Source organism: Podarcis filfolensis (genome assembly GCF_964270895.1).
Source record: "Podarcis filfolensis genome assembly, chromosome: 3".
NCBI classification, from domain to species: Eukaryota; Metazoa; Chordata; class Lepidosauria; order Squamata; family Lacertidae; genus Podarcis; species Podarcis filfolensis.
In genome coordinates this window covers 24450867-24463025 of record NC_139606.1, presented here as the reverse complement: position 1 = coordinate 24463025, position 12159 = coordinate 24450867, and the positions used below count along the sequence as shown (strand labels likewise).

General features: G+C 41.5%; 1 protein-coding gene across 5 annotated transcripts in view; it reads right to left on the bottom strand.

The window, feature by feature from the left end:
• CSMD1 (CUB and Sushi multiple domains 1) overlaps window positions 1–12159 on the bottom strand; it is a 937839-nt gene that overhangs the window by 43288 nt on the left and 882392 nt on the right. For all 5 annotated transcript variants that reach the window (XM_083606880.1, XM_083606881.1, XM_083606882.1 and 2 more), the window contains 5 exons: window positions 11636–11809; window positions 7599–7772; window positions 3009–3197; window positions 2145–2318; window positions 91–273 (listed from right to left, as the gene is read on the bottom strand). In XM_083606880.1, coding sequence (XP_083463006.1) covers window positions 91–273; window positions 2145–2318; window positions 3009–3197; window positions 7599–7772; window positions 11636–11809 — 894 coding nt within the window. The remainder of the gene's footprint in view (window positions 1–90; window positions 274–2144; window positions 2319–3008; window positions 3198–7598; window positions 7773–11635; window positions 11810–12159) is intronic.

Here is a 12159-nt window from a genome sequence, read left to right as displayed (position 1 = left end):
CACAAACAATAGCTCCAAGAACACCAAGTATCATATTTGTGGAAATGTAGCTATACAGTTGCAATTACATGAGTTGAATCTGATACTGACCTTCACATACTGGCTGCAAGCCAGACCAAGATCCATTAAGGAGACATGTTCTTTCTGGGGAACCTCTCAGCTGATAACCCATTTCGCAGGAAAAACGTAGCAGGCTTTTTATCTTGAACTCATCCCCAAGTCTGGACCCATGGGATGGCACTCCAGGATCATCACAATATCCTGGGTTGTTTCCTGTAAATGCAAAGTATCAAAAGGGTCATTATCAGGAGGCGTCAGCACGGTTTAGTGTCAATCGGCTAACGACCACCCATGCATCAGCTCCACTTCAAATTCTGTGTCTGTGCCCCAAAAGCACGTTGCAAAACACAAGGCATCAAACAAATATTCTTGCCCAAGAGCCACAATAGGCCGAGTCTGCCTACCAAATACAGGTTTGATCAACAGAGACTTAACAATAATTTAAGTTAACATAGGTCTATGTCCCACTGAATATAATCAGAGAAGAGCTGAAAATTCCATGTCAGAGCTCAAGATGCAGGGTTAGAAAGAAGGTGTGCCTGCCCAGAACCTTGTTCCTGTGTAGGAAAAGTGCATGTAGAATGTGTTTTTGCTTTTGTTTAAAAGCCAGACTAATTATATGCACAAATGCATATATTATACATATAATACCTAGACAAGAGTCAAGTCCCATCTGGTACTATATTTCTACAGTATCATTTTATAAATATTTGTATGCAGTTATATGCACTGTTGCGTGGCGAGTTCCCGTCTCCCCCCAAAGAAATAAAGACACAGGAGACAAGAATTCAGGTTAACGGGTCAAATTAGGCCACAACTTTATTGATTACAGGAATTGATATCGCGGGGGCTGGAGCCAGCCCCCACGCGTGTGGGGGAGGGGCGTGAAGCCCGCAACCCCACCTCCTTGCCAGCACGGAAGTGGCTTTGTGTTGATTGCATTAGGAAACCTGGAGTGTATATACTGGTAAATATAATAATGCAAATAATATATGAGAATCGCTTAAAAAAACAAAACCTAGCAGAGCTGGTAAACATACAATCCACTCATTGCTGAGATCATCTTCTCTCCTCATTCTTATGGCTTCATGAAGACCCCAACTGAACTGAAGAAAAATCATGCCCAACAGCAGCATGAAGGATACAAACATTAGTGATATGTCTGTACAGTGGTACCTCGTGTTATGTACTTAATGCGTTCCGGAGGTCCGCTCATAACAGGAAACCGCTCGTAACATGAGGCATGGTTTTTCTAACGGTGCCACCAGACTGCGACTTCTGCTCGTACCCCAAGGCAAAGGTCATAACAAGGGGCAGAGCACATAACCCACAGCATTCGTAAGGGGGATGGTACGTCACACAAGGTACCACCGTATACAAAAAGTATACTTTACTTGATCTTCCAAAATCAGGAAGTATCCTTAGTATCTAGAGGCACTCCTAGTTATTGGCTACTGAGCCATATAAAGGTAAAGGTACCCCTGGCCGTTAGGTCCAGTCGAGGACGACTCTGTGGTTGTGCGCTCATCTCGCTCTATAGGCTCAGGGAGCCGGCATTTGTCCGCAGACAGCTTCCAGGTCATGCGGCTAGCATGACTAAGCCGCTTCTGGTGAACCAGAGCAGCGCATGGAAACGCCGTTTACCTTCCCGCCGGAGTGGTATCTATTTATCTACTTGCACTTGACATGCTTTCAAACTGCTAGGTGGGCAGGAGCTGGGACCGAACAACGGGAGCTCACCCCGTTGCGGGGATTCGAACTGCCGACCTTCTGATCGGCAAGCCTTAGGCGTCCCTACTGAGTCATATAACACATTCTAAATGGATGCTGGGTTAAGGAAGAAACTTTGGAGACAACATGTATCCCTACAGACCATAGATGGACTCAGCAATAGATCATCTTTCAGATACAAAAAGGTGTTAAAAGAAATCACTGTTATAATGGGAGTGAACGGCTAACCAAAGAGCAACTGAGAGCATAAAATCTGACTTATTAAACTTCACTTGCATTAAAATCTGCTGCAAGGGAATAGTTTTAATAATTTCAGCTACAAGGTCACATTAAGTCAATGCTTTCAAAGGTACCTGAGCAGTGAGGGAGAGTTCCACTCCAGCGGCTGTTTTCTTGGCATGCTCTAGTAGAGTTTCCTATGAGAGTTCGACTTCCTGTACAAGAGTAGCGAACTATAGATCCATACGTAAATTTGTCCCCTGACAGAATTGCATTGGTTGGGACTCCAGGGTGTCCACAAGAAATTGCTACAGTGTGGAAATAAAGGATTAGCATTTATAGCTGTTCATCTTCTGAAAGACAGCAATAGAGCCTTGTAAAGGTTTATAAATATAACATTACAATTCGGCACAATAAACATGCATTTGTATGAATGAATCATTGCTGTTCGTTTCTTTTGGTGCCCTTTTCATCTGTTCTTCACAAACCTCGGAGTGCAGGAAATAAACGAATAGAGAAGCAGATTCAAACTGTGATGAAACAGATCTGCTACAGGTAGGCCCAGGCATGATATAGTTCTACAATTCTTCCTACCTGGGCCAAAATGACGTTCACAAAACTATTTTAGCCAGTTAAAATCTTAACTAAGCAAACTAAATCGGGGCCCATAGAAATCTGGGTCTTTAAAAACAAGTAAACAAAAACACATAGCTTAAATTTGAGCTTGGGTAGGTTCTCAACCAGAGCTCTGGGTTTGAGAAGGAAAATTGTACGGAAAAAAAAATCAGCTGTGTTGACCTTCTGTACCTGGTAATGGCTGGTATACTATTGCACACAACAGTAGATACCTTGTTAAGGAAATTCTCCTGAGTGCAGGACAAAATTCAGCATGCTGACATTGTTAAATCAATTATTTACATGCACTTCGGTGATAACTGATGCTTCCTGGCCTTCTGGTGAAAAAAATAAAGTAAAAATTCAGTTTGTTGCATACTTACGCAAACATTTGGGCAATGATCTGTCCCAAAAACCATTAGCTTTACAAGTCAGAGCAGATGATCCAAGAAGATAAAATCCTTTCTTGCAGTGGTACACCACAATGATTCCATACTTGAAAGACTCTGGGAAATTCTGCTGCCCATGGCGAACGGCATTTTCCACGAAGCCTGGATCTGAACAGTTCACCACTGAAATACAAGGTTTTTCACTACTGAATAGAAAAATCCAAAGGAAAATATTCATGGCATGCAATGTACAATTCAGTGCTGCTGAAAGCTCAATCCCACAGCTATTAATTAATGCCAAATACATTTGATTCAACATTTTGCTGGTAGATGGGTTTCCATAGCCAATCACTAAAGCTTTACATAATTGAAAATATGCAAAGAAATATACAATTTCTGTTAACTTGATGACTGCGGCGTTTTTATTTGGCACCAAGAGTGTCGTGTGCATTAAAACGGCACAGAAGTGGTATGATCTCTTACACTTTCGCACAGAGAAAGCTGTGGTCGAAGTGAAGGTTTAAGACCCATAAATCGTAGTAGTGGTAAGTGACAGACTTAAAAGAGGAGAAAGGCTAAAACATTGATGGTATTTGTTTAGATCAGGCATCCCCAACCTTCGGCCCTCTAGATGATTTGGACTACAATTCCCATCATCCCTGACCACTAGTCCTGTTTGCTAGGGATCATGGGAGTTGTAGGCCAAAACATCTGGAAGGCCGCAGGTTGGGGATACCTGGTTTAGATAAACAATGGTGAGGTTGGATGACATTGCAAATGATGTGGAGGGAGAAATGAGGGAAGCAGTAAGAAGCAGAGATAGGATAGTTGGGAGCACATGGACACACTCACAGCACACAGGGCAGGAAGAGGAAATAAAGCCGCACACTGAGAATCAGGAAGGTATTGACGTATCAGCGAAACAAGAATTAGGCACACTCAAGCCCCACTGATTTCAGTGAAATGCAAGTGTACACAGCAGTGCTTCGGATTTAGTACACCTGTGTGTGGAATGGGCTACCTCACCTGGAAAGGAGGGCAAAAATGTACATAAAATGTGCATACAATTTGTGCAATATGCAAAAGTGTACTCTATTTTGTGAGTGGGGAGGAAGGCCCCCAAATAAACCAGGGACTGTACATAATAATATATCTAATAGACAGAGTGTCAAAAAGTGAATTTCCTCCCCATGGATATATTTTCATGCTAGAAAAGGATGCTTAAAGGCACAAGAGCCTTGCTTTCTTCCAATGCCCAACTCAAACCATCGAGAAAACCTCAAGCTGTAGGAGTTGTGAACCTGTTCATTCAAGGACCAGAAGCTTACAGCAGCAACTAAAAAACAGTATCTGTTTCAGTCCTCTCTGTAATCAGTTAGAGCAAGCATTCAGAAGTTTGGTCCCCCCCCCCCAAAAAAAAAACAACAGTAAAATCTGGTGACCAGAGACTTGTATAAGGCTACCTCGACACTACCTGTTTACTTTGCCATTGAGCTGAAATTCTGCAGAACATAAAAGGTGGAATACTCAACAACTGTCAGCTAACGGGTAAAGAGGAAGGTGAAATCCTTTGTTTATTCAGTTACTTGTCTTTAGGAAAGAGGATTAAAATCCTGGAAACACTGTCTATAGAGATCATGGCACTGACAAACAAAGCAGAAAGATGGTTTATGGCTTGATATTTGTCTCCATCCCCCCCACCCGGAGAAGGTCCAAGTCTTTTAACACTTGACCTCTTTAGTCAGCAGATCAACACTGCTCTAGAGCTGTTGTCACAGACTGCTTATGGCTTGGCATACACACACATATAATTGCCCCAGTGAACCACCAGCTTCACCTTTTTGTGACTACGACTCATATTCATCTGGTAATGTTATCCCTATACCAGGGGGAACTCTCATAACATTAGTGACTGTCAGGCTGCAGTATGTAAACTTTTTCAACTGACTTGTTTAACTTAAGTTGTTAAATGAGAAAGAAGCCTACCCAACTAAAGTGGTACCTCGGTTTAAGAACGGTCCGGTTTAAGAACGATTCAGTTTATGAACTCCGCAAAACCGGAAATAGTGTTCCGGTTTGAGAACTTTACCTCGGTCTAAGAACGGAATCCGAATGGTGGAAGGGTACCGGTGGCGGGAGGCCTCATTAGGTAAAGCACGCTCCGGTTTAAGAACGGTTTTGGTTTAAGAATGGACTTCCGGAACGGATTAAGTTCGTAAACCGAGGTACCACTGTAAATGGTTTTTGCTCTGCATTTTATTTCACTCGGCAGCTTTTAATTGTCATATCTGCAGATTGCAATGATATTGACCTGCCAATTAAAGAAGCCCGGCTCTGGCTTTGTGGGTAGTTCCTACTCATACATAGAAGTAGCCCACTATAATTAGTTTTGGGGAACTGGGGAACTTTCACATTCATCCCAAGGATACCTTGCCAGCCCTGCCCCACACCTAAATTGAGTGAGTGGCAAAAATCAGGAGAGAAGATACTTCCACAACTTTATGAAATATACCTTTAATTCTAAGGGACAAAGCTCTTTTCTTTACATATACATATATATTTAAGGCTACCGGGGGAAAAAGAATGAATGAATTGTGGCCTCAATTTAAGCTGCTTCAAATATAGAGCTGTACTAGCTGATTTCCCTGATTGCCCTTCACCCAAGGGACCCAGTTGTAAATCAAGGCAAGAGAGAAGGAGATTGCTTTCTCTCAATGACAGGTGCCAAGAGTTACATAGGAAATAAATGCAGGCAATCTGAATTTAGTCTGTTGAGAAATAAAGAAAGAAGGACATTTAAATCTGCCCTGTTGACACTTGAACCTCATTTTGCATGGATTCAAACCCTTGATGCCAAAGTCAAATATTATTGTTCTTTTGAGCCTTGGTACCTGGTGAAACTCAGCACTGTTGCCCTTATGCTAAGGAACAGGGAAGCAAAGGAGTTGATCCTCACAAACCCTTCATATTTACCCATATTTACTCATTAACCACCACTATATCCCTTCCCTATTTAAATACTTGTACAGACGGGAATTCTCTCTTATGAATGCATATTGAACTTGATGCGTCTATTTAGTTATCTGTGTATTATTTATTTTTATTAAAACATTTGTATACTTCAATTTCATTTTTTTAAAAAATATCCAAATGGTTTGCAACAACTGGAAAACCCATAAAGATTTAAAATTAGCTTATGAGCTAGGTATTACAGAAAATATTTTCTGGATTGTATGCACCAGCCGGGTGGCATTCTAAGTTGCAATTACTGGTATGTGCCTGATTTTATACCTATATGAGGGCTTGCTGTCTTTTATACAGGTTGCAAGGAACATGGTGCTACTACAAAAGAGTATTGTCTCCAAATATACACTACAGAGGCTTCCAGATGTGTGTTTACTGTGATATTAGTACTCCCCATGCATGCAAGTTTTACAGTGCCCAAACAACACTATCGGCACCAAAATGCCTCCCCAATTTAATCCAGATTTACAATTTCTGAGTAAAAAGAAAGCACACTCTTGTGCATAAGCTATTCCTGATATCTCAGCAACCTTCCTGCAAATTAAGCCCTCATCTGGAAAAACCCTATAATACACACAACAATTTTCTCTACTACTACTACTACTACTACTACTACTACTACTACTAATTTATTATTTGTACCCCGCCCATCTGGCTGGGTTTTCCCAGCCACTCTGGGCGGCTTCCACAAAGACCAAAAATACACTAATATGTCATACATTAAAAACTTCCCTGAACAGGGCTGCCTTAAGATGTCTTCTGAATGTCAGGTAGTTGTTTATCTCTTTGACATCTGATGGGAGGGTGTTCCACAGGGCGGGCGCCACTACTGAGAAGGCCCTCTGCCTGGTTCCCTGTCGCTTTGCTTCTCGCAATGAGGGAACCGCCAGAAGGCCCTTGGTGCTGGACCTCAGCGTCCGGGCAGAAAGATGTGGGTGGAGACGCTCCTTCAGTTATACTGGGCCGAGGCCATCTACACCAGACTACTAGACTTTGTGGAGGTATGTGCATGACCGCAGCTCAGAGATGACATTTTAAATAACAACTCTGCTCTCTGAAATGTGCCATCCTGTCTTGAATTCACCCAGCGGCATTAAAGCTTAACTAAATAGCTAAATTTGTCAAGATTAGCAGCTTCTAGTTGCTTACTCAATGGAGGAAGTTTGACCTTGCTTAGCATTTCCCAATGACAATACTGTTTATATACAGTGGTACCTTGGTTCGTAATCCAAACAGTTCATTAACTAGGCTGTTCATAACCCGAGGTACCACCGTACCAAATTAGCACCTGCACAATTATTATTAATTAAATAGTGATATCTGCCCACAATCTAGAAGATGGCAATAGGTTGATGGGGGGCGGGGTGGGGCTGGATAGAAGTAGAAGCAGTTGTAGAAGCAGCAACAGCTTATTTTCAAATAGGTTAGACTTCTCCAAAGGAAATAATTCTTCCAGTTACAAATTTCCAAAATGACTGGGAAGGGTGGTAGGAAGGGTTCCAACTGCATCATACTATCAAGGAAGAGCAGTTGTACATTTTTAAAAATAAAAAATCTTACCTCGGCATGTAGGTAAGGAACTGCTCCACTGCCCATTGCTCCGGCACTGTGCTTGGGAGGCGCCCTGAAGCAAATATCCAGTATTGCAGGTGAAGTTCACAACGTCGTTCAGATTGAACTCACTGCCATTGGTCATTCCGTGAGCGGGGTTTCCTGGGTGGCCACAAGTGATTGCTTTTGAAAGGAAACACAGAACAGATTGCAAGCTTTTGGGAAGGGCACGTCGAGAACATCAATGAGTTATGCACTCTGGTGCCTCGATCCAGAAAATATGTTGCGTGCGGAGGGGTTAAATGCACACACAGAACAACCCCATTTGCAATGGCTTCCCCATCGATTTTAAAGGAGGAATCAGGAAAATATTAATAGAATGGCTGCACCCAACTAAAGTGGAAGCTGATACACACAGGAACTCCATATGAGTGAACAAAGGGATCTAGAATACAATATAGCCTGCACTGATGGGCAATATATTCAAGGAGGCATAGCATTTTTAAAAGCAAGCAAGCAAGCAAGCAAGCAAACAAACAAACAACTGGTAGTAATTGAGCTCCTTTTGGATCAGACTGTATTGCCAAGGCTGAAATGTGAAAAATGGAAGTTAGCAGATCATGCAGATTTATTTATTTTTACTGCCATAAATGGTGGTTGAACAAAAGTGATCAGAAATCAAATTTATTGACAGTCGACGTGTGATGGCTCCCTGCCCACCCCCCAGGCAGAAAGCCAACTTGTAGCACTCGTTTGCATGAAACTGATGGGACTATGTGGGCGCTGTACATATAACAACCTTAATTTTTATAATGGGAAAACAAAAAATTATAAACCATAGTGGTGGTTCTCCCTATCTGTGACGGGTCGCAAGGAGACCGCTATTAAGTCATCATCTAGCAAATACAGTTCACAAGAGTTAAACACAGCCACAAGACTAAAGTTCAACATTATCTTTCACTTCACCACAATCACCACTATCTATGTGATATAAATATGGTGCCAACACCATACTAGATGCTATACAGAGCATATAAGCAGCATAGTTCCTACCTTGAGGGCATATTATTATTTGTGCTGGATGTTTGACACCCCCTGCCATTTTTATAGTTCCAAACAGGCAACAAAAACAAGAACTTCTGGTTGCCTGCCATACATGACTGGTGGGTTGTGTTGGGTTTGGTGGTTTACAAGTTGTGTAGACTTGGAAATCTAACAACTTTTCCTCCTTGTGTGTGTAGTTGTGCATCTCAAAGGGCTTATCCCTAGTATACTCCCCAGCATAGTAAGAGCTAATTTTTAAAGGAAATGAATTCTAAAAGTAGACTATTTCTTAAAACTACAAGAAATTAGGAATGCTTTAAATATGTAACGAAAAGTCTCTGTCCAGCTGTCCAGGAGAACAAGCAGAAATGATAATGATATTTATATCCTATTTGTGGTGGTAAACTAGAAAACAGAGGCATATTGCCTTGCAATATGGAGGTTCCATCTTTAGCTTTCATAACTGATAGCTGCTGAGTGATCTGTCCTCCTGAGTGATCTGAATTTGCCTAATAACATATTAAGGGTTTTGTTACCTGACACTTTCTTCACCATGAATCCTACAATTCAATGAGATGCCAGAAGAGATTATATGTGGTATGCTGTTGCAATGCAAAATTGAGGTTGTCTGTAAAAATTGCGATAGTGAAGGACGCTTGTATTTAGATTATTGTCCTTTTCGGCAAATGCATATTCCACTCAGTCAGTTCCGGTTTACACCCCTCATTACTCTTGACAGATGCTGTTTTTTGTGATGCCTTCCAGAAACAAAAGGTCTCAGCCCTTGTGTCTTGTCTTACCACATCATCATTATTGTTGTCACACATTGCCAACCTCTTGACAGATCAACACTCTGCAATTGTTGTGTTTGCAAGTAAAGGCATATCAGAAAAATATGGCAACTGCAATATTCTTCTGTTCCCTCTTTCCGTAGTAGCCTTTATGCAACAGCTGCATATTATTTGCAATATTAAGGTGTTTACAATAATGTTGTTACAGCTCACATTTAAAAACTGCCGTAACTGAGTTCAATGTGATAAAATTATTCAACAAGGCCTGGCTATAGCCAGGTTATGGCACCAGTAAAATGCGGTTAGCAGTGTGAGGCATTTGAAATGCAGTTGCACCATAGAAATCATACAATGACATGTTGATATCGGTAGTTTTATTTACAATCCTGCTCCTAACATGGAATGCCCTTTTTCTACAGTGGCAACTGTAGAAAAGGAGCCGTGGAACAAGTACACAGAATCGGAGCTAGATTTGGACCGGATTTACCTAAGCTTTTCAAGCTCAGGATAATTGTATCATTTACATTACTACAGGTAAGAACACACCTGTTCCAACAGTTTTACATATTTATCTCCAAGATTCTAAAACCAACACTTATACGGTTATTGGTTTAGTTTCTCAAATATCATCAAGAAGCTTAATATTTAGCCTTCCTGGTTTATACACAAAATGAGGAACATATACACTGGTAAACTAAAACATATTTTATTGAATTAACTACTTTTTAAAAAAATATGCACTGACATACATAAAAATTACACAAAATCATGGAAGCAACAGTTTTTAAAAGAGCAAGATAGCAAGTTTAAATCATGCTCTAGTCTTAAAATATAACAGCATATAAATAATATATTGTATTATTTATATGATGTTAGCCACTCTGAGCCCAGCTCCGGCTGGGGAGGGTGGGATAGAAATAAAAATTTATTATTATTAAAATGTCTATCATTCAAACCTATTATAGTTCTATGATATAATCCTGCCACGGTAGTCTCTAAACCAATGATGAACATTGCATGTCTTTTACAAGACATTAAAAAGTATAGCACTCTGAGTACTTAGCATACATTATTCCAGCAAGCCATACAACAAACACGTAAGGCAGTTTAGTGCGATGAACCCTACAGTATGATGGGCACGGTGTGCGTTGCCCATTAAGTGTATGTGTAAGCCAGGATTTGGACTTGGCTCTTCTAGCTCATAGTTCCCGCTAGTTCCAAAAAAACAACAACAACCCTGTCCAATTCTCGTAAGACATTTTGGAATTATGGTAATAGGTACATTTAGCAGCCTAATCACATGCTGTTGACTCTGCATTGCAGGAGAGCACAGGAATAGACATCAGGGTTGAGACTTCAGGCCACATGCTTGGGCAAGCGACTGATGATACTGCTTCCAAGTCTGGTGCTAAAGCAGCAGCATCAACCAATACTATCATGCAAAGCTGAGCTTGGATTTGTGCTGTGTACACCCACTCCCATTTACTGTACTCTGAATCCCAGTGCACTCCCTGTTGCGAATTCTCCGTGGTGCTTTGGCAGAAATGCTCAGAGTTCCAGGTTCTTCAGTGCAGTGCAGTACATTTATTGTGAGCTATATATATACAAAAATCTACAGGCTACAATACACGAGCAGTTCATACAGTCAAACAGAGTACCTGGCTGCAACTTAAGGAAAATAGGAAGACCTCTCCCTCTCCCTCTCCCTCTCCCTCTCCCTCTCTCTCTCTCTCTCTCTCTCTCTCTCTCTCTGACTACACTCTTCTACACCACCTACTTACACCACCCTTTAAACCAATGGCAGCCAATCAACTGACAGCACATTACTGCTGAGTCTTTCTGACCCAGCACTTCCATAGAAAGTGCTGCAGTTGCATCAGCTAGCAAACTCAAGCCTGCAGACTTACTATCTCACACAGCATTCTGTGAACCCCAACACTCCCACCACTGGGCTGGGAAGCAGTGTACCCATTAATCACAATCCACACCTGTCCTGTTGCTTCTTATTAAATACTTCATTTTGATGTGTGTGTCCCCCAACCAACTGCAATCTGAATTCAGGGAAGGGGGACACACCCAGCTGCATTTGAAGGCAGTTATGTGTACACATCCTTTTCTACCAGCTATTGTTAATCATACTTACCCATCTAAGAGCTGATCAGCTTGCTATTACTTAGAGAAGAATAGATCACTGGGAAAGGTGGTACTTACAGACACAAACTGGTGTTTGCCCAGACCATTTGTGGTCTTGCAAGCATATCCGAACAGACGTGCCGACAAGTCGAAAACCAGGGTTACATTGGTACACCACAGTGTCGCGATAACTGAAGCCGTCTCCACTAATGTGGCCATTTACAATAGGATCTGGAGAACCACAGTGTCCAGCTAGAATAAGAGGGTGGGAGGGAACAGAAGAAAAGAACACAAACTTCACTTTCAGCTCACATAGCAGTCCATCGTCAACAAGAATAATGCTAAACAAAAACATTGCCTTAAGCCCTCAGTACCCCGCGAGGTATATCTGCAAAACTGAAAAACATTGCTATTGATTCAATTGTCCTTTATTTACAGTCCACTGTTCAACAAACATGCTCTTATGAATTTATTAAAAAGCTGAAGCTTGGCCCCTTGGTGCAGATTGCAAGGCTGTTCTGCAACTGGCCGTGACAACGGTAGATGCACTTTCTTCCAGCTTGCGAATTAACTGAAAGAAATAATCCAGGCTTCTGCATGAG